Consider the following 22,901-nt stretch of genomic DNA (forward strand, 5'->3'; position numbering starts at 1 on the left):
GTCTGTTCTTTCTCTACTTTCACATCACCATCAATAAGAATTCTCCTCACTTCAAGCAACCAAGCAAGATGTCTACTAATTCAACTCACCTGTGGCATGAATACACTATCAGGCTTGAAAATTCATAGTATGTAGAATCAGTTCTCAGATCATACCTATATCCCAATTTTAGATGGCAGTTGTCACTTAGTGGGTTTCCCTATGCTCTTGACCCAGTGGCTGTAAATGGGGCTCCCATGATCCCTTTCTTAGATTTGGTTAGTTTGCTTGTAAGGTTAATGTAACTTCAGAACTTGGAAGACACTTAATTGGTGGAATGTATTAATTTCTGTCTTGACCTGTTAAGATGTATGAAGTTCTAAAGGATCCTTATTAAGACACTGGAAATTCTTAAGGGGGGGGGCTCCTTAAGGCACAGGAAATAAATAACTCAGGAGACATCTGTAAAATGGAGCAGATTCATAAGGCCTCTGTCTCCTCAGAGTTATATAAGCAGTAAGGATTGCTGAGGAGACAGACTGGCCTAGCAGCCTGAAAAGGATCAGACCTGCTAAGCTGCCTGGATCAGACATTCTGTGACCTATGAAACAGCCTGCAAGTAACAACTTGAGTTCCAAGTTTACAGGATTGGTGAACAATCACCAGTGTTGGGTGGCTTTTGGTGATGTATCTACTTTGCTGGTCCCGTATTATCTTTTTTCATCAAGTTCATCTTGCCATTCAAGCCAGGTAGCATCCTCTGTGGTGAAATACTCATATGGCCTAAGTATGTTTTTTTCTAGTTACTGTCCAGTCTGCTCCCCTATACTAACCAATATTTTTCGTAATGTCTCTTTTCGTCTTGTTGCTCCTTGCTCCTCACATGGTAACATCTACTGTCTACCACTTCCATATCTGGAACAATACCACTGAATCAATAGACTGTTGGGATTTAGTCTAGGCTGTGCTCCACATTCACCTGGCAACAGCCAGTTGTGCCTGACTCACTACAAAAGGGGCTGCTTGTGTCCTCCTCTCTCTCTTGCCTTCTTACTCTTGCTCTGTCCGCTTGCTTCCCCTCCCCTCTCTCCCCATTCTCTTCCCCCTCTCTCTCCATGTGCTCATGGCCTCCCTCTGGTCCTCTACTCACTCTTTGCCTTTCTCTGTCTTTACTCCCTAAATTCCCCTCCCCATGCCGCCATGAATGAACTGTATTCTATATTATATTGTCCCGTGGCTGGTACCTCAGGGGGAAGGGATGCCTCAGCATGGGCCTACAGAGGGACCCTATTCCCCCACACCTTACTGTACCTCCACCAAACACATTCCTTCTCTCTTTATCTTTTTATAAAACACAACAATGATGACTGTAGCAGAGGCACAGACTACTGTCACTGGACACTATCTCTTAGCTGTTCCATAAACAAAATCACAGAAGACTATAGACTTTGCTGAGGACACATGGAAAAGCTTTCTCATATACATGTGGCCATAGCTTTAATGAAATGAATATGTTAGCATTCAGTTTTTATTCTGTCAAATCCATTTCAAAAGATTATCTCAATGATATTCAAATATTAAAAACCTAGGGTAAGATCACTGATTGCATTTATAATAGCAAACAATTAAAATAATCATAAATGGGTCTGGGGAGATAGCTTAGCAGGTAAAGGCACTTACTGTCAAACCATATAACTTTTCTTTATCCCAGGGATCCCCATGGCAGATGATGAGAATTAGCAAGCAGTTCCCTTACCAGATACTATGGCATATAGCATCCACACAGAAAAATAAATAAATGTAATAAAGTAAACACAGTCCACATAGTAGTAGTGAACCAACTTTCCAAGTTGTCCTCTCACCTCCACAGTAGCGCACATAAAAATAAAAGGTCACAAAAATAAAAACAAATAAATAAAAAATAATCATCAAATAGGAAAGGTTAAATAAAATTGTAGGCTATCCCCATAAGGAAGAAGCATAAAGTCAGAAACAACACAAAAACAAACCTATAAACATGTCTAGGTACTGACAGAAATTGTCTTTAATTTAAATGGGAAAAAATTCAAGGTACAAAGAAAGTAGTATGTGTATACATGATGTTTCTTTTTTATAGGAAGAGATGTTTCTTTTCTTTGAAATAAACACCATAAACACGGTTTCTTGGGGTTTGGTTGAGTATCTATGCATCTGAAGGAAAGCATTGTAGGATGTATGGCACAGGAACAGAGCATAAACTCTTAAGCATAAACACAATGTGCTAAGATGGATTTTCAGGGAACCTTTGGCTCCTGGGCCTTTTTGGATGACAGATTCATAACTCCTCTCACTCCCAATGTGCCTCAGTTCTCATCTGCAGCACCTGCAAGTATGTTTTCATACTTTGCAGAAGAATTCTGAAGATGTATGAAAGGTAAGAACTTTGAGTTTAGAGATTATCATGGGTTATACAAATTGAAATATACAAGGTGGAAGGAGAGAGGAATCACAATCTGAGATCTGACAACAAAAAGGATAAGAGTGAAAGAAGGTGAGGAGGTAGGAAGGAAGACAGAACAACAAGAGACGGAGGGCAAGAGACAAGAGGAGATAGAAAGAAGGAAATAGAGACAGGGTGAAAGGCAGACAAATACAGAAGCACTGACAGCTGAAGATCCTTCCTTGTTTTTAAAAATGGAGGAAGATTGCTAAGTATAGTGCTGCATACCTTTAAGCACTCAGGAGATAAAGGCAGGAGGATCCATGATTGGAGGCCATCCAGGGCTTTATAGATTGAGAACCTATGTTGTGTGTGTGTATGTGTGTGTGTTAGTGTGTGTGTGTGTGTGTTGGAGGAAAAAAATCTCAAGTCAAGGAAACATGATTCTTTTTAAAAAGCAACGTCTTTTTAAAAAGGTTGAAGGAAAGATGCCCGAGGCACTTAGAAATTCTGGGCTCCAGAACTTAAGAAAGTTTTTATGTCATTGTTTATAGGAATTTGAAATACAAGGCACTATTATCTTGTAAATGGATTACTACTCCTTTCCTGATAGTTCTGCTATCTCTCTTTTTTTTGTTTTGTTTTGTTTTTTTCTTTTTTTTCCCATTCCCACCCCCCCCCCCCCCCCATAAGGGTATTCCCCATACATCCCCCCTTATTGCCTCCCCCATATTTCCCTGCACTGGGGGTCCAACCTTGGCAAGACCAAGGACTTTCCCTTCCACTAGTGCCCCAACATGGCTATTCTCTGCTACATATGCAGTTGGAGCCCTGGGTCAGTCAATGTATAGTCTTTCTGGTAGTAGTTTAGTCCCTGGAAGCTCTGGTTGTTGGCATTGTTGTTTTTATGGGGTTGCAAGCTCCTTCAACTCTTTCAATACTTCCTCTAATTCCTCCCAAGGAGGTCCTATTCTCAGTTCGGTGGTTTGCTGCTAGCATTGACCTCTGTATTGGACACGCTCTGAATGTGTCTCTCAGGAGAGATCTATATCCAGCATCCAGTCCCATATATATATGCCACATGTGTCAGGCTCTGAATGGCCATTCCTTGAGTCACTGCTCTAAACTTTAGTTCTGCTATCTCTTTAGACTCAGTCCTCAATATTTTCATCTTTGCTGTCATTTTTCTTAGAGTGTACATTGCATGAAGACAGGACAAAGTCTGTTTTGGGCCTCATGCATAGAGGCCCAGCTCATGAAAGTAAACAACTGTCCTAGACTGTCTGGACTGCTCTGAACCCTCAATATCCTCTGTTCCAGAAAAATTTTCAGCTTGGAATAAAATGAGGGTCTTGATCATCATAACCTGTGTAATAACGAATACCATTACATAATAAACAAATATCCCCATAACATAATTACAGGAAGGCTAAAATAAAGACTGGCAGCGGCAAGGATGTGGCTCAGTGGGAGAGCATTTGCCTAACTTGTCCCCAGCAAGTGTTTGGTCCCCAGCTCTGCACAAAGGAATCAAATAAATACAGCTGATAAACACCTTCTGTATTATAAAAAGTCCTACTGACATTTCAGAAATTCAGAATGTCAAATTCTTATTAGGATGAAATGTAGGAAGCCTTGTTCTTTGATACTCTTCTAAAAGTTTTCAGTCTTATAAACATCTAGTAGCTACTCGATTTTTAAATTTCTGCCACAAATGTAAGGTAACTCAAGACATCATTTTCATGTATGCCCCTTTATTCCAAACATGATGATGATTTACAGGTTTTTTAGAAGTCACATGGAATGGGCTTGAAGAATGCCATTGAATATTTAGAGCATTTACTGCAGACTTGTAAGTACTAAAAATGCATATAAATATCTCACAAATTTGTACTTAAAATCCTGAAATTTTGGTATGAGTATATATACAAGAAAATTCTGCATTTATATACTTATTCATATTCATGGTTAATTATACATATTTTGTGTAATTTGCTTTTAAGTATCTATCACACACCTTAGTATCCATCCCTTGAATATAACACATCACATATCAATACAGCTCTCCTTGAGATAACCCTCATTTTAAAGAGATTGTATCCTTAGAATTATAACCTGTTACAAGCAAAAGAAAACCCCTATAGGAGCTCCATACTGCAGGATTGGCTGAACTGCGTTGCTTCACATTCCACATCGTAGTCACCCAGTTACATGAAATTAATAGATCAGTGAGGGCAGTGAACACTGGGGCATTGTCAACACAACAGTGAAGTTCAATACAAATCTGAGTTTTCATGATGTTTGTCTTGTCTGTAAAATAATGCACAAAGATTGATGCTGAGTCCTTTACAGAGAGCATTCAAACTGTGACAAAAAAAAAAAAAAAAAAAAAAAAAAAACCCTTCATCACTCCCTCCACGTGTATTTATTTACAGACAATGTGTAATAAGAAACCAGATTTTGGCTGGGAAAATGGAATAAACTGATATCTATGCGGGCACAAGCTCAGCAGAGCAGAAGCTAAAATGATGTCTATTCAATTGCTCAACTTATTTGACTAAAGAGAGATCTTTTGGTGATTCCACATGTAGTAAACATGCCTTGTAGTTTAGAGGTCCTAAATGTGGCGGGGCTGAACTTCACAGAACTTGAAGGATTTCTACCCTCAGCACAAGTGCTAATTTGCCCTGCAGGCACTTTGCAACCTAGGAAACAGAGTAGGGCCCTGGGGCTCCAACCGCTCGCTGACCTTCCTTCTGCCTGCCCACCACTCCTCCTCCTGTGAGAACAAAAAAGCATCCCTAGAGCTGTGAGCTGGAAAAACTCTGGTTTTATCAGTTGGTTGCTAACTGGGGCTTCAGGGAGGTAGCAGGAGTCCAGGGACTTTGGGCTCAGGACGCCCCAGTTCGCTCCTCCTTCGTTTCTCTTTCTCTACCCAACAAAAACCGTGTACACACACTGAATCCCTCCCCCAAGCCAGAGACAGCCCTCTGTGGTACCAAGAATGATCACACTAGCTGTCCGCATCCGGATCTATTCCTCCTTCCGTTTCCCCCTGCAATTCCACTTCCGGCCCTGCGCTAGCCGCCTTTCGGTTCACTTCCGCCCAAAAGTTCGTCCAGGTTTCAGAGTAGGATTAGTGGCAGACTCGGCGTCCGTGAACCCTTCTGGATTGTAAGTGTGCTTCCCAGTTTGTTCAGTGACTATTTACATAGTTGTATTTTCTTTATTGTGTGTATCTGCATACAGAGGTCAGAGGATATTTCTCAGGACTTAGTTCTCTCCTTACACCATTGTCAATGTTGAGTACATTGAGGGGTCCAAAGTGAGGGTCACATTAACCAGAACACAGGGGATGCACTGGTATACCACACCAATGCACAGTTATTGAAAGTTTCAGGATCTTTTATACAGAAGGCAGAATAAAGATTTTCCCCCAGTTTCTATTTTACACCAGGTGCTGTATATCTTGCAATAGTTTATCTCTGTTCAAAGTGACCCAAACCTCCTTGCAGACTGAGAAATCTGTCTGCAGTGTAACACCTAGATATGTTGGTAATTATAGTTAAAAACAAAGTTACTTCCTCATGAGGAAAGGGTCCTGAGGGTCACTTCCTTGGGTTTCCTGTTTACTCGGCAGAACACCAGGAGCCTCTGCTAGAGAAAGTATGCTTCCTTGGTCTCAGTCTGCTGAGAATTACAATGACCCTAGATTGCCTCGAAGCTAGCAAGCTGGGATCAGAGACCTCATGCCATTTATCTCCACACCATTTGGGACAGAGGATTGGAACTCATGTTGTCAGGCTTGGAGACAATCAGCCTTACCCACTGAACTATCTTTCAGGCCCAGTATATGCATACACAAATGTTATAAAACAGGGGGGCTTTATGCAACACAGACTAACCCTAGACTGTATTGGAGGTCATTACCTCAACTGTGTGTGTGTGTGTGTGTGTGTGTGTGTGTGTGTATCTTATATATTCTGTGTTCTGTTGGTTGAAATGGATTTATCTTGAATTTAATCTCTTCCCAGAAATGAAAACAAGGACCACAATGCTGAATGTGAGCAGCAGGACTGACTGGAGCCAGGGTGATGATCTCAATTCCCAAGCACAAATGGATTTCTCTTCCTGGTCCCACGTCTACTGTGACTGTCTCTGTGCTAGGAAATGTGCTGCAAGTGATCATCAGCTTTCAGTGGAGACCTATGCAGGGACCAGAGTGGGCAATGAGTTGTCAGGAACCTCTCTCTGTACATTGTTGGATTACCTGTGGCTGGAGTAGGAATCAGCTTTAGAAACAAGGGGAATTTTGGCAAATAGTACAACACAAATGAAATATTTTATTGAGTAAGATATGTTAGTCATAAAAATCAAATGCTATCTAGTTCTACATACAGCTGTCTCTAGAGTAGTAAAATTTGTAGAAGCAGAAAACAGCGGACACTCTAGCCTGGGACGATGGATGAAGAGTTGGTGTACTCTTCTGCCTGGGACATAGAAGAAGAGTTTCTGTTTGGGAAATGAGGCAATTCTTCAGATGGATGGTGGCAATGGTTTCACAATAGTGTGAAGATACTTATACCACTGAGCCAGACACTGAAGAATGGACAGATGGTATGTTTTATGTTCTGTACATTTTGTGATAATTTTAAATCAAAAGAATATGATGATCTGTAGCCACTCTTAGGGTTTTTTTTGTTTTGTTTTGTTTTGTTTTGTTTTGTTTTTGTTTTTGTTTTTTTTGTCTCCTATCATCTGAGCATCCTCCCTCTTCCCCAATCCCTACCTCCTTTCTCCTTCTCCTCCATCTTCTTTCTTCCCCTTCCATTTCACTTCTTTCTCCATTTCATCTTCCTTTGTTATATGGTTCTCAACAGCTCTGTGCCCCTCTTCACCTCTCTGTCTTCGTTTCCCACCTCCTCATTGGTTTCATCTGTTTTCTACCTTGTGCTGATCCTCAGCTATACTGCCAGATAATGTCCTGTCTGTTAGAAAATACAAGTTGTCACTTTTGTTTCTATACCATGTATCTTTTGTGTTACCAGAGGGAGAATTACCTTTAAAGCTGGTGGATCATATAAGCTGTAGGAATTAACCCAATGGCTAGAATTTTATAGTAGAAAATACATCAAGACTTCAACAAATACACTTATTTGTCAAACTTTATAAAGATATAGAAATGATAAAATTTGCCAATAACCTGAAGCATTATATGGAAATAAAAGTTTTTATATACTATGACATAGAATTAATGTTCATTTTATTAAATTAAATTTGTAGCTATTAGACAGAAAATTTACATATTTATTAGTCCTATTAGTCACTTTTGTATCACTGTGAATAAAATAGGTAATTTAAGGCGGAAAAAGTTTATTTAGTTTCAGAATGTTACAGTCTATCCTACAGGATGTGACTTTGGGATTATTGAGAAACAGCAGTTGTTTGCATTGCAGCAGACTAGGGAGCAGAGTCATATGATATGGAACCAGAAGTGGTTATAATGTCAAATTGCTTGTCACCAGTGATTTTCTTATGCTAGCCAGAATCCTGCTAAAGACTCCATACCTTCAAAATACTGCCATAAAGCTAAGAACTGAGAATTCAAAATAGAAGTCTATGGCATACAGTTCAGATTCAATCTATAGGAGATACAAATGTGATTCTATGATGTTTTGATATATGTATGCATTATAAAATGTTGAAATCAGGTTTATTATACTGATCTCAATGACTTGTCATTTTTTTATGCTGAAAGTGTAAAAAGCTATCAGTTTCTTTTAAATACACAGCCATTATTGTTTTTATATTATTTACATTAAAAATGCATTCTAGAAGTTCGTAGTTTCTGTTAACAACACATATCAATAGATGAGTTGAATTTTATCAGATGTATATGCTCTCTATTCATGTTACTTATGAACATGGTAATTCATTTGAGAGGCTAAGGCTGAGACAAGAGGATTAACGGTTTGAGGTCAGTCTGAACTATACAGCAAGTTGAAGACAACAAGGATTATGTGGAGCCAGAATCTATTGCCCCTGCCTGCCCCCCCCCCCAAAACCCCAAAATTAATGCCCCCCCCATGCTACTCCAGTTGTAAAAGTAGATTCACATTTCTGAGTGGCTCCAAATTCTTTCCACTTCAAGAATGTGTGAAACATTCCTTTTGGATCTAATAACAAAGGGTCATTGTGACTTCAAGGGAGTAAGCCACAGAATGATGACAACATATGGAGGTTCTAAATCATCCAGAGAGCTGGTTAGAGGTAAGATGTTACAGAGAAATGTAATATAGAGCTGGTTAGAGGTAAGATGTTACAGAAAAATACAATACAGATGCCTCCTACCAAGAGGAAGGGACATTGAAGGTTAGGCAAGGGAATTCTATATAGTTCAGAGGAATGTAAACATGATCAAATACCAAAAGAAGGATTTCCTAGAAAAGAGACATTGAGGATGGAAGGACTTCTTGGTATAATACTGTAGTTATAAGATTACTATACAGGAAGATGGGGGTAGAGAGGAATGTCAGATTGGGAGATAGAAAATATCAACAGAATTGGAAGAAGTTTAGAAACATAATGATATGTGAAATTATGTCAACTAGATCCCTGAAACTTCAGCCTAGTTTTCAACTTTCTCATGAAGTACTAGGAAAGTTTTAAGGGGACTTGAGTGTGTAAGTGTGTGAGGTTTTTATTCCTCTGCTTTGATGGTAGCTGTAAATAGCTCCCTTAACTCTTACAGTAATGGACTATCATCTACTTTTTTTTCAAGGTATTTTATCACAGCAACAGGAAGTAGAACTAGAAGTAGAAATGAAAAAAATGTTAAAATTGAGAAAATATCAAATAGGCTTAAGGGGACTTTAATGAGTCAACAGACTAATGTAAAACAAAAGGAAAATGTCCAGGCATTATGACTTTTTCCATGTTAGTGTTAGTTTTTCATATTTATAAAAGAACCAAAATAGTATGTTGTGTGTTTTTTCTTCTAACTTGTCATAAGACTGGAAATAGCTGCGGCATGATATTGATGGCAGTCTTCCAGATATGAAGTTTTAAAAAGTAGGTAAGATAAATAGTAACATTTTTTAGTAATACAAATGGAACTATTGAGATCACAGACCACAGCAGCAAATATTGATATGGTATCAAAAGAAGGGAGCTTGGATAATGGGTACAAAAGTTACACTAGAAGAATTAGGTCTTATATTGTATAACACTGCAAGTGACTATAATTGACAATATTTCATACATATTAAAGAGCTAGGGAAGAGAAATTTGATGCTTCCTAACACAAGAAAATGATAAATGTTAAAATTGTAAAGATGCTAATTCATTTAATCATAATGCAGTGAATTTATATTTACCACATTATTATACTCATCTGTGAATGTTTGTCCTTCAGATGTTAATCTGACAGAATGCTTTTGACAGAAGTCAAACTGTAGAATCAGTCCAGATATCCATCATAATATGAATGTATAAAGAAAGTGAGGTATATATAGACAATAGGATATTTTATTTTGAAACAGGGTTTTATGTAGTCCAGGCTTGCCTCAAACTCATTGTATAGCTAAGAATATCCTTAAAATTTTGGTCTTCTTGCCTCCATATCCCAAGTGTTGTCATTACTTACTTGATCACTGCACTTTATTTTATGGAGATGAAACCTAGGGTCTTTTGCATGCTAGGCAAGCACTCTTTCAGCTGACCTCCAAAGCTAGTCATAAAGGAGAATGATATTGTGTCATTTTCAGGACAGAGGCCAGAACCAGAGTTTATTATATTGAGCAAAAGAAGTCAGATTTGGAAAGACAAATGCCAGGTTCAGGAGATGGCCCAGTGGATAAAACACTTCTGTGCAATTATAAGGATTGGAGTTTAAATCCCCAAAACCAACATACAAGCCAGCCAATATTTAGGAATATATAAATATACAGGTATGCATGTACCAATAATTAGTGAAAAAGGGGGTCAAGATTTTAAAAAAGTGAGGGGCCTATGAGGATCTTGGTGGGAAGAATGGGAGAAACATTCTCAAATGTTTAATCTCAAAACAAAACAAAACAAAAAACAGGCAAGTGTGGTGGCCACCTGTAACCACAGCACTGAGGAGGCAGAAATAATGAATCTCAGGGGCAAGATGACTAGCTAGACTACCCAGAATTAGTGAGGGTCAGGTTCAACGAGAGACCTGCCTCTAGAAATAAAGTGGAGGTCTATTGCAGAGATATCTGATATGAATTTCAGGCCTGCATAGGCATATATCTATATGCACATACACATGCAAACACATAAATACATGCACATTCTACACATATGCACACAAAAGACAAAATATTGAATTTTCTCTTATGTGGAAACTATATATTTAAAGCAATTTTAACATTTATATTCTTTTTTGGGGGAGGGGTGCTCCTCTAGATATGTCTGCCTTGACAAGCATATGAATGTCAGCAGTCAGCCCATGGGAGCATGTGCTTTTCTTTGCACCATGTGGGTCCTGTGGGTCAAACTCAGGTTATCAGGTTCAGCAGGAAGGGCCCAAACACCTTCAGAGCCACCTTGATACAGAAAGTGTGTTGCTTTAAAATGTAAAAGGAATATGACACAGTGAAGGAAAACCTGATAGATATAGAAGGGAAATGGGAAGAGGAGGAGGAAGAAAAGTCATAACAAAAATACCAGCAGTGACTATGATCAAAGTACATTATTCATCCATAAGGAAATGTCACAGTGAAGCCCTTTGCGTATCTAATGTATGTTAATAAAAATAAGTAAATAAATATGGAGAATAATGAGAAAATAAGTAGTTAGGAGTCAACTTATGATAACTTATGATCGTGAGAAATAATACTACTATTTTTTATATATAACAAAACTTGTTACATTGAACAAAAGCCTTAGAAATTAAAATCTGGTAATGGGTGAATACATTTCTTTTCATTCTTTCCTTTCCCTTTCTTTTTTTTTTTAAGTTTTTTTTTCTTTTCTTTTTTTTTTGGAGCTGGGGACCGAACCCAGGGCCTTGCGCTTGCTAGGCAAGTGCTCTACCACTGAGCTAAATCCCCAACCCCTCCTTTCCCTTTCTTCTTTCCTTCCTTCCTTCATTATTTTTTCTGTTCACATGAAAATAGACTTTCTAAATTACTTATTTTTAACATGACCATTTGGGTTACTAAATACATCTCAGTGACTCTTCAAGAGTGATAATATTGGTAGTTTCACTATTGATTTTTAAAATAAATACTTATTCTTTAAAAGTTTCATACATATATGAAATGTATTGAACATATCATTCTATTTCATACCCTACCAGTTTTACCCAAATACCTTCATCATTTCTTCTTCCGAACTCTTTATCCTTATGTAACCTTCTGAAAGTTATCAGTGTCCCCAGTATGTGCATAGGTTCAGGGCCATGGACTGGAGCAACCCACCAGGAGCCACATCCCTGAAGAAAACTCACTGCTCTTCAGCAGTCATCAGCTGCTATGAGCTTCCTCCACATCTGTGCTGTAATACTGTTGGCTGTCCCGATCTTGTACAGGTTTTGTACAAGTAATGAGAGCTACTGTGAGTTCAAGCACAATGGTCCCATTATGTCCAGCAGAAACTTTCTCTCAATCTCTGGCTCTTATGACCTAATTTCACTATTGACTTAAGTGTTATAATAGCTATAAAAAATCAAATGGTTCATAACAAATTCATAGTCGGATAACACAGAAGAATGACAGTATTAGGGACTTAGAGGAAAACTTGGGACAGTGTATCATGACAGGGAATATGAGGACTCAAACAATTGTCAGTAGAGCCAGAAAAACTCCACTCCAGAAAAAAATCCACTCCAGCAAAGAGGGAGTTTTGCCACATTGTGGGAGAGCATTGACTTGGAGCTTTCTGTGCTCAACTTAGATCTGTTTGTTGTTTCTGAAAACAGGTCAAATGTATCACAAGGGAGAGGAGGAAGGTGGATATTACAAGTAGCATTAATATTAATAGGTATCACATGAGTAATAAAATCAGTAGCTTTCCATCACATGGATCCAATTTCATGCCTTATGCTTATAGGGCTAAGAACGGAGTCAGATGGGCAAGACTTCACAGAGGAAGCAATATGACTGTGAGAATCCATCAAAGCCTTGTTTAAGTACCTCAATCCCCCTGAGGATGTCTAATTATACATTCAAGAGGCCAGTCACTAAAATCACATCCCATCTGGGCAATGAGGTAAGATACTATCAGTGGGAGGAGACCTTGAGAAGCCGGAGCAAGCCTGCTGGCAAAAGAGACTTCAAGGACTCCAGGCCTACAGCACTGCGGGAGAAATTTTGAGCACTTCAGACCTTTCCAAGGCTTTGAAAGACCTCACACCTAGAGACACAGACACCGCCTCTTCAATCATTCAAGCTAACAGCATGGACCCCAGGCCCTTGTCCACCCTTGGGTCATCTTCACATTTGGCAAAGATGATACCAGAAGCAGGCCCACAGATCCTTTGCAAAGAATTTCTGGTCACCGAAGAGGATATTAGCATCCAGGAAAGGAAAGTGAAAATAGCAAGAGAAAGACTGGCAGTGGCATTGATTGCACACAAGCTAGCAAATGAGACAGAGAAAGTGAGGGGTTCAAGGAAAGCAAAGGTATAAACATGATGGGGGGAGGGAGTACTGGGGAAAAGACACTGCAAGTGAAATGGGGCATAGCCTTGTTTTAACGCCTCTTTCAGTCTTTAGTTGTTTTGAGACCTTGAAACTTTAAACTTAACAATACTTTATTAAAAGTCTGTGCGATGCAAAAAAATACACATGATAATTTACTACTTTTTTCTCTTACTCTACCCACCTCTTTCTTTATGCTGAAGTTTGAACCCAACTTCCCACTCATAGAACTACATCACCCAGCCCAGTAATTTTTATTTTTAAAAATTATTTTATGTCCTGTAGAAATGCCTGTGTAATTAAGAGCATGGCTGCTCTTCAGAGAACCCAAGTTCAATTCCCAGTTTCTACAAAGTGATTTATGTACAACTGTAATCCCAATCACCAGGGTATCCAATGCCCTCTTTTAGTCTCCATGGACACCAGGTACACACATACATAGTACATAGATAAACATAGAATCATAAACATAACAAGTTACTTTTAATTATATGTATGTCTGTCTGTTGCTATGAGTACTTGAGGGTAGGTGCATGCAGTGACCAGAAGAGGGCATTTTATTTCCTGAAGCTGTAGCGAGGCAGTTGTGAGCCATTGATTGGTGTTGGGACCTGAAGTTGGACCTTCTATAAGAGTAATAAGTGCTCTTAAGTGTTGAACTAACTCTCCAGCCCCAATAATTTAGTTTTGAGATGAGAAATTGAGTTTGATGTGAGGAAGATTTTTCTTCTGCTCTTTATATTCCAATACTCTATTTTTTAAATTTTTTTATTATATATTTCTTTACTTACATTTCAAAGGTTATTCCCCTTCCTGATTTCTTTCCACAGGCCTCCATTCCCTCCCCTCCCCCTACCACATACGGCTATTCCTCCTATATATCCCCTTTATTGCCCTCTCCCTTAAATGAGTATGTATATAAGTGTTTTATCTGCATATATGCCTATTACTATTGGATCCCCTGGAACTGGAGTTATAGACAATTGTGAGCTGTCACACAGGGAATAGAACCCATGTCCTCTCAAAGAAGCAACACATATTCTTAACTTTCAAACCATCATTTAGTAGTAGTTTAACATCCTTGCATTTTACTTACAATGTCTTAGAAGTTATTGTGTCTTCTGATATTTCTGGTAGGCATGATCTCACAGCAAACTCCCTGCTCTTTTGGCCCTTACAAGCTTTCTGTCCCTTCCTCAGGAATGATCACTGCACTTTAGGTATAGGAATTGCATGAGCCTTCATTGAGATTGAAGTCTATAATTCTTTCCTTTGATTTATTGTAGTGTTCATTAAAATGGTATCTATCTGTTGCAAAGAATAGTTTCATTGATGTATGTGAGGACTGCAGTAAATCTGTGTAAAGATATATGAACACTGCTTTGATACACATATACAGTAAGATGATTTTTAAAACAAATTAGCAGCTATCATTTGTTAATTTTCTCATCACTAGTAAAATGCATGACTAAAGCAATTTAAAAAAAGTTTATTTTGCTTCACAATTTGAGGTGAGAAAAGGCTTAGCAGAAGTGTGAGGCCTCTGCTCACATTATACATGCAATCAGGAAACAAGAGAATGCTGGAGTTCTGTTCACTATTCACATACTTAGAAACACCCAGAGTCTGACTTAGACAATTCCCATTATACAGCATGGTGTTTCTCCTTTGTTAGCAGTGTGTCTTCCTATAATGAAGACATTCGAAACTAGGGGTGAAATAATTTGGCATTCATGTGGAGTTGTAATTAGTCGGTGTTGTAAAAGTAATTTAGATATACAATTTTTATTACTGATTCCTTTTCATCCCAATGGTATTCCATTTTCCCACTTCCTTTTTCTTTTTGATATATATTCTTTTGGTGAAGACTTGTGATAGATTAAGTAAGAATTGGTTTGTGTACCCTGATATTTATCTCCCCCCTCCCTCTTCCCCCTCCCTCTCCCTCTCCCTTCTCTTCTCTGCAGGGTCTTACTTAGTAGCTGAGGCTGTCTTAGAGCGTGTACTCATCCTGCTTTAGTGTCCTGAATGCTGGGATACAGGTGTGTGTTGCTTCTTCAGGCTACTCTCTCTGTTTCTATGTAGTTTGTCTAGATCAATAAGTTGAGTTTAAGTAATTCTTTTCTTTCCTCTTTTTGATCTCTCCTGTCTTTGAATCTTCATCCTTCAGCGATAACATAAATAAAGCTCACAAGGATGAGGTCTTTGTTCATGGGATAGTGCTATAAAAGAAAGAAAGCCACGTGCCACTCAACTAATAATGAATTTATTCTCTCAAAACTGTGAAGATTGGGAATTCCAAGACCAGGGGAGTGGCATCTAAAGTACAGCTTCTTGCTTCATCTTCCTCTGACAAAAGGTGGAAGGACAAAAGAGGGAAAATGCGAAGTCCCTATTTGGAAGGATAGGAGGCAAAAATAACCCATGCCCACAAGATCTTTGTCAATAGAAACTTGACTCCATTTATGGAGATAGATGGAGCCCATATGCCCAGAATGCTTCTTAATCTCAACTTCCAAAACTGTTGCCTTGGTACTCTGTGAGTTTTCCTGTCAAAACCCAAACACTTATCCCTAAGAGACCAAAGATATAAACCCACCTATGTCTCATTAGTTAACCACAGAATCAGCATGCAACTACATTGAATGTCCTCCTGTGGGCAGCAATTACTTACTGTGTTTTATCCTTGGATAGGGACCCTGTGAATCTAACTTTCTCAGTCATCAACTTCCTTTTTAAAAATAAACATTCATTTTTATTTGTGTGTTGATGTGTATTTCTCTCTGTGTATATACATACATTTGTTGTCAAAGGTCAGAGGAGGGTGACTGAAATTGCAGGTGCTTGTGAACTGCTCATTGTGCATACTGGGAAGAGAACAGGAAGTGCAGTATGTGCTACTACGTGTGGGGCCACCTCTGCAGCATTAACATTTTAAGAATCTTGATTCTCTCTCACACAAAAGATAATGTTAAAGTTAGAGAAAATAACTACAAAATCACTTGAGGATTACATTTCTAACATTCAGATTTGGACAGGTCAGCTTAAGAGCACATACAACTCTTCCTGATGACTCAAGTTCAATCTCCAATATCTACTTCTGGTGGATAACAATATAACAATCACTCCTGGGGCATCCAACATGCTCTTCTGGCCTCTGCAGGCACCTACATAGAAGTGACATAACATGTTGATAACAGACACATACACAAATAAATACATTGTTAAAATTTTGATATATGTGTAGATGTCATCAGTGGATTCTTTTAAATCCAAAACAGGACATTTGCGAAGCTAGTCTACACTGTTTACTTGTGTTCAGAGCACAAGAAGATGAAAAACATTAAATTTCCGGCCTTTTGTCATTATCTTCCCCTATATTTGAGTTTTTCCCATTCAAACCAGATTTGATTTTTAGAAAAGTGTGACATTACTCAGGAAATCAGACTTTCATAAAGCATGTAGGTTCCAAGTTCTGAGTCTGATTTTGGAGTCATTTCTGACCCACTCATTTATTTCTTCATTTACTTCTCATCTTGGATGATCTACAAGGGGATGAGGGTAACAACCCAGAGGATTTGTGTTGAAGTTCTGCAGAAGGTAGGCTCAGAGAATATATATTTAAGAGAAATATGAGTTCTGTACGGCTTCATTGGGTGGAGGAGTTGCAGAAACACATATTAGTGTGATAGCTGATATTGAAGTGAAGGTAAGACATATAGTGAGGGACTAAGAGAGGACACAACACATTGAAGCGATGTGTTCATTTTACTCCATGACAATATCTATACACTGATGCTGTGGTTTAAAGAAAGATTGCTCTGTATTGTCTCACATAGTTAATCAGTTGATCTCTCTATCTGTTGATAAAGCTCAAAATGGTTTTGGGAATTTTAGAAAATGGAGTCTTGTTGGAAGAAGAGGTTCATAGGCTGATGGAATTTGAGGCATTATAGTCTGCCCCCACGTCCTCTTCTGTTTCCTACCTATGTAATATGACCAACTTGGTTCCTGTTCTGGCTACCACCCCTTCCCTACCATAAAAAGAGTATGCCTCCTTGGAACTGTAAGCCAAACTAAACATTTCTTTTAGTAGCTGTGGTGAGATATTTTGCTTTATCACCAAGAAAAGTAATATAACCTGTTTCACTCCTTCTGGTGTCTCTGAAGAATGACATACCATGAGGCTACAGACCATAAGTTCTCCTTCAGAACTTAACAAAGGAGGGACATCTCTCACTTAGTCCCCAGGGACACCCTCAGGGTTCAAGTCATGAAAGTCATACATGCTGAGTATGACCAATGTGTTTTATTTAATCTTTGAATTCCATTAGGGAAGAGGCACCACTGGCAGGTACTTATTGGAGCTTCCTCAGGTCTAGGTGAGACAAATAATAAGCTAGGCGGTGACGTTGAACTTGGTAGTCTCCTTCCTTCTTCTTCCTGCAGATGGTCACCTGTGAGGGTCAGGAGAAATCATAAGAATGAATTAGCCAGATACCCAGGTAGGAGAGACATCAAGAATGAAAACATGGTCAAAGCCAAAGGCCTGATGTGTCTATCTCTTTACTTCCTTTTTCTGTTTAGGTTTCTCCCTTAAAATGCCTCCTTCTGTCTCTTGTCTCAATAATTACTCTACCTATATATCTCTTATATTTCCCTCTTTCTAAGTTAATATTCATTAAACACCTTTCAATCACGTATAGAATTGCCTATCCACCATCAGTAATCTACTCTCTGCTTATATTGCCAGTTGCATATGAATTATCTATCATCTTGTGATTACTTATGATTCTATCACTTTTATTATCTGCCATGTATTAATAATAATGTACTGTGATATGTATATATATATATATCTACAATCAAACATCTGCATATCCTTCTGTCACTTAGCATCTGTCAAACGTCTATATATGATATATCTATATTTTTACTTATCTACTTACCTACCTACTACTTATCTATTCATATATAATCTTTTTTCCTCCAAATTTTGTTCTCATCTCATTCTCATCCTTATTCCTGTACTTCTTCCCCACTGGAATTCTAGCATAAATGAGAAATAACCAACATACAATAAAATCTACACATTTAAACATTTAGTCAGGAACAGAGAGATGTGTTTCCACTCCCAGAAACTAGGAAAGTGAGTTAGGGAAACTTTTAATTTAATATTAGCCTGGATCATATAGTAAAATTCTGATTCAAAAGGAAATAATGATTTGGTAAGTTTTTAGTACAACTCAGAAAAGAGAAATAGCCATTCATCGTTGCTTACTGTGTTTGGCTTTGTCATAGTTCTTCCTTCTCGGTCATTTGCAAACAATTTTGTTTCAAGAAATCGCTGAGACTTCTTTTTCCATAAATCAATTGTTCATTATTTTCATAGCCAAATAGCATTCAATTATTGAGATGTATCTCATGGCGGAAACTGAATTTGTTTTTAAATTGAGTTCTTTTTTATCCCTTGGTGTGGCTATGACTAGAAAGATAGTTATGCACATTGTATACTAGCTTTTGTGATAGATGTTCTCTTTTTAATAGTCTTTTAAAAATTTTTTATATATTTGATTATATTTTCCTTCCCCAACTCCTCTCAGATCTTTTTCACATTCCTAACTACTCAATCCCATGCTCTTTTGCATTGTTCTTTCAAAAGAAAGAAAGAAAAATTTAAAACAAAAACTCAGTAAGACAAAAGAAAAATTAAGACACTCCCCCCAAAGGTCCTAATGGATTTAAATCTGTGTTGACAAAATACTTCTGACATGGGGCCTGCTCTGGAGTGTGGTTGATATATCTTGTGTTACTTCATTGGAAAAAAAAATGATTTTTTTCCTTTACCAGCATGTAACAATTTGAAAGAGCTTCTTGGCTACTGATGGGACTTTTTATCTTTCTCTTCTTTATACTATTGGAAATTTTTCTAGCTTAAAACTGCACATGTGTTTTAGAAAGGAATGCTCATTACTCTTGCATAAATGATTAAAATAGGGATGGTTGTGTCCTGTGGCAAGTAAATGTAACTCTCAAAAAAAGAAAAAAATGACCAATCTACATTCCACTAGCTCTCAGTAAGAGTTCCTTTTACTTCCTATCTTCGCCACAACTTACTAGTGTCAGCCTCCTAGTTATCGTTCTATTCACTTTGCTATATAAATCTTTGTGTGTATTTCACTAGTGACTAACATTAGAATTTTAAGATCCATTATATAACATGCAGAATACAGTTAGTGCAATACACATTTCAGAGATGTTCATGGTAGAATTCACACCATACAAATTATGATATCTCCATTTATCATTATGTATCTTTATCATTATATCAGTGTTGTTTTGATTTGCGTTTCCCTGATGACTAAGAATGTTTAACTTCTTTTTTAGGTACTTCTCAGACATTCAATATTGCTCAGCTAAGAATTCTTTGTTTAGCTCCATACCCCATTTTTTAATAGGGCTACTTGGTTCTTTGGAGTCTGATTTCTTGAGGTCTTTGTATATATTGGATATTAGTCCTCTATCAGATGTAGCATTGGTAAAGGTCTTTTGCCAATCTGTTGGTGGCCATTTTGTTCTAATGATAGTGTCCTTTTCCTTAAAGAAGCTTTGCAGTTTTATGAGGTCCTATTTGTTAATTCTTGATCTTAGAGCGTAAGTCATTGGTGTTCTGTTAAGGAAATTTCCCCAGTGCCCAGGTGTTCGAAGATTTTCCCCACTTTTTCTTATATTATTTTGAGTGTATCTGGTTGAGGTCATTGATCCACTTAGACTTAAGCTTTGTACAGGGCAATAAGAATGGGTTGATCTGCATTCTTCTACATGCTGACCTCCAGTTGAACCAGCACCATTTGTTGAAAATGCTATCTTTTCCCTGGATGGTTTTAGCTCCTTTGTAAAGATCAAGTGACCATAGGTGTGTGGGTTCATTTCTGGGTCTTCAATTCTATTCCATTGATCTACCTGCCTGTCTCTGTACCAATACCATGCAGTTTTTATCACTATTGCTCTGTAATACAGCTTGAGATCAGGGATTGTGATTCCCCCAGAAGTTCATTTTATTGTTGAGAATAGCTTTGCTATCCTGGATATTTGGTTATTTCAAATGAATTTGCAAATTACTCTTTCTAACTCTATGAAGCATTGAGTTGGAATTTTGATGGGGTTTGCATTAAATCTGTAGATTGCTTTTGACAAAATGGCCATTTTTACTATATTAATCCTGCCAATCCATGAGCATGGAAGTCTTTCTATCTTCTGAGATGTTCTTCAATTTCTTTCTTCAGAAATTTTAAGTTCTTCTCATTCAGATTTTAAAGTTGCTTGGTTAGAGTCACACCAAGATATTTTATGTTATTTGTGACTACTGTGAAGGGTGTCCTTTCCCTAATTTCTTTCTCAACCTGTTTATCCTTTGAGTAGAGGTAGGCTACTTATTTGTTTGAGTTAATTGTATACCCAGCCACTTTGCTGAAATTGTTTATCAGGCTTACTAGTTCTCTGGTGGAATTTTTATGGTCACTTAAAATACTACCATATCATCTGCAAATATGGTATTTTGATTTCTTCCTTTCCAATTCATATCCTGTTGACGACCTTTTGTTGCCTGATTGTTCTGGCTAGGACTTCGATACTATACTGAATAAGTAGGGAGAGTGTTGGCAGCCTTGTTTAGTCCCTGATTTTAGTGGTATTGGTTTAAGTTTCTCTCCATTTAGTTTTGTGTTGACTACTGGTTTGCTGTATATTGCTTTCAATATGTTTAGATATGGGCCTTGAATTCTTGATCTTTCCAAAACTTTTAAAATTAAGGGGTGTTGAATTTTGTCAAATGCTTTCTCAGTATGTAATGAGATGATCATGTGGTTTTTTTTCTTTGAGTTTCTTTACATAGTAGATTATGTTGATGGATGTCTGTATATTGAACCAACTCTTCATCCTGGGGATAAAGCCTACTTGATCATGACGGATGATAATTTTGATGTGTTCTTGGTTTCTGTTTGTGAGAATTTTATTGAGTGTTTTTGCTCTGATATTCATAAGGGAAATGGATCTGAAGTTCTCTTTCTGTGTTGGGTCTGCGTGGTTTAGATATAAGCATAATTGTGATTTCATAGAAGGAATTGGGTAGTCCTCTTTCTGTTTCTATTCTGTGAAATAGTTTCAACAGTATTCATATGAGGTCTTCTATGAAGGTCTGATAGAATTCTGTTCTAAATCCATCTGATCTTGGCCTTTTTTTGGTTGGGAGACTTAATAACTGCTTTTATATCTTTAGGAGTTAAGGGACTGTTTAAATGGTTTTAGATAGTACCTGGTGTCTATCTAAAAAATTGTCTTTTTCATCTAGGTATTCCAGCTTTGTTGAAAATAGGCTTTTTTAGTAAGATCTGATGATTTTTTTGAATTTCCTCAGATTATGTTGTTATGTCTCCCTTTTCATTTCTGATTTTGTTAATTTGGATACACTCTTTGTGCCTTCTGGTTAGTCTGGTTAAGATTTTATCTATCTGGTTGATTTTCTCAAAGAACCAGCTACTGGTTTTGATTCTTTGTATAGTTCTTTTTGTTTCTATTTGGTTGATTTCAGCCATGATTTTGGTTATTTCCTGCTGTCTACTACTCTTGGGTGCATTTGCTTATTTTGTTCCAGAGCTTTTAAGTGTGCTGTCAAGCTGCTAATGTATGCTCTTTCCAGGTTTTTTGCTTGCTTGTTTGTTTATTTTTGATGAACTCAGAGCTATGAGTTTTCCTCTGACCACTGCTTTTCATTGTATCCCATAGGTTTGGATATGTTGTGTTTTCATTTTCATTAAATTCTAAAAAGTCTTTAATTTCTTTATTTCTTCATTGACAAAGTTATCATTGAGTACATTGAGTAGATTGTTGTTCAACATGCATGTATATGTGGGCTTTCTGTCCTTTTTGTTGTTCTTGAAATCTATGGTGATTTGATAGGATGCTTGGGATTATTTCCATCTTTTTGTATCTTTTGGTTGAGGCCTGATTTGTGACCAATTATAAGGTAATTTTGGACAAGGTACCCTGAGGTGCTCAGAGGAAGGTATATTCTTATGTTTTAGGATAATATGTTTTATCTGTATCTGTTAAATACATTTAGTTCATAACTCCTGTTAGTATACTACGTCTCTGTTTAGTTTCTGTTTCTATGATTTTTTTTCATTGATGAGAGCACGGTGTTGAAATCAACCACTGTCATTGTGTGAGGTGCAATATGTGATTGATCTTTAGTAAGGTTTCTTTTATGAATGTAGGTGCCTTTGAATTTGAAGCATAGATATTCAGGATTGAGAGTTCATTTTGGTGGATTTTTCTTTTGATGAATATGAAATGTTCTCCCTTATCTTTTTTGATAACTTTTGATTGAATTTGATTTTATTTGATATTAGAATGGATACTCCATCTTGGTTCTTGAGACCATTTGCTTGGAAAATTGTTGTCCAGCCTTTTACTCTGAGGTAGTGTCTGTCTGTCACAGAGGTTTGTTTCCTGTATGCAGCAAAATTCTGGGTCCTGTTTATGTATCCAGTCTGTTAATGTATGTCTTTTTATTGGGGGAATTGAGTACATTGATATTAAGAGATATTAAGAAATAGTGTTTGTTTTTTCCTGTTATTTTTGTTGTTAGTGGTGTAATTATGTTTGTGTGGCTCTCCTCTTTTGGTTTCTTTGCAAAGAGCTTACTTTCTTTCTTTTACTAGGGTGTAGTTTTCATCCTTTTGTTGGAGTTTTCCATCTGTTATCCTTTGTAGGTCTGGATTGTGGAAAGATATTATATAAAGTTGGCTTTGTCATGGAATATCTGGGTTCAT

General features: G+C 37.5%; 2 protein-coding genes across 2 annotated transcripts in view; one reads left to right on the top strand and one right to left on the bottom strand.

Annotated features, from left to right (window-relative positions):
- The first annotated feature begins 12,496 nt into the window (after positions 1-12,496).
- Mbd3l1 (methyl-CpG binding domain protein 3 like 1) lies at positions 12,497-13,202 on the top strand. The gene is given in 2 exon segments (XM_032909311.1): positions 12,497-12,659; positions 12,662-13,202. Coding segments are annotated over 2 exon segments (558 nt in total). The 3' UTR covers positions 13,057-13,202.
- Positions 13,203-17,426: 4,224 nt separating this feature from the next.
- Muc16 (mucin 16, cell surface associated) overlaps positions 17,427-22,901 on the bottom strand; it is a 169,043-nt gene continuing 163,568 nt past the window's right edge. Inside the window, 1 exon segment of the mRNA XM_032910221.1 lies at positions 17,427-17,525. Within this exon segment, the coding sequence (XP_032766112.1) occupies positions 17,427-17,525 (99 nt within the window).

Source organism: Rattus rattus, chromosome 8, assembly GCF_011064425.1.
Source record: "Rattus rattus isolate New Zealand chromosome 8, Rrattus_CSIRO_v1, whole genome shotgun sequence".
NCBI lineage: Eukaryota > Metazoa > Chordata > Mammalia > Rodentia > Muridae > Rattus > Rattus rattus.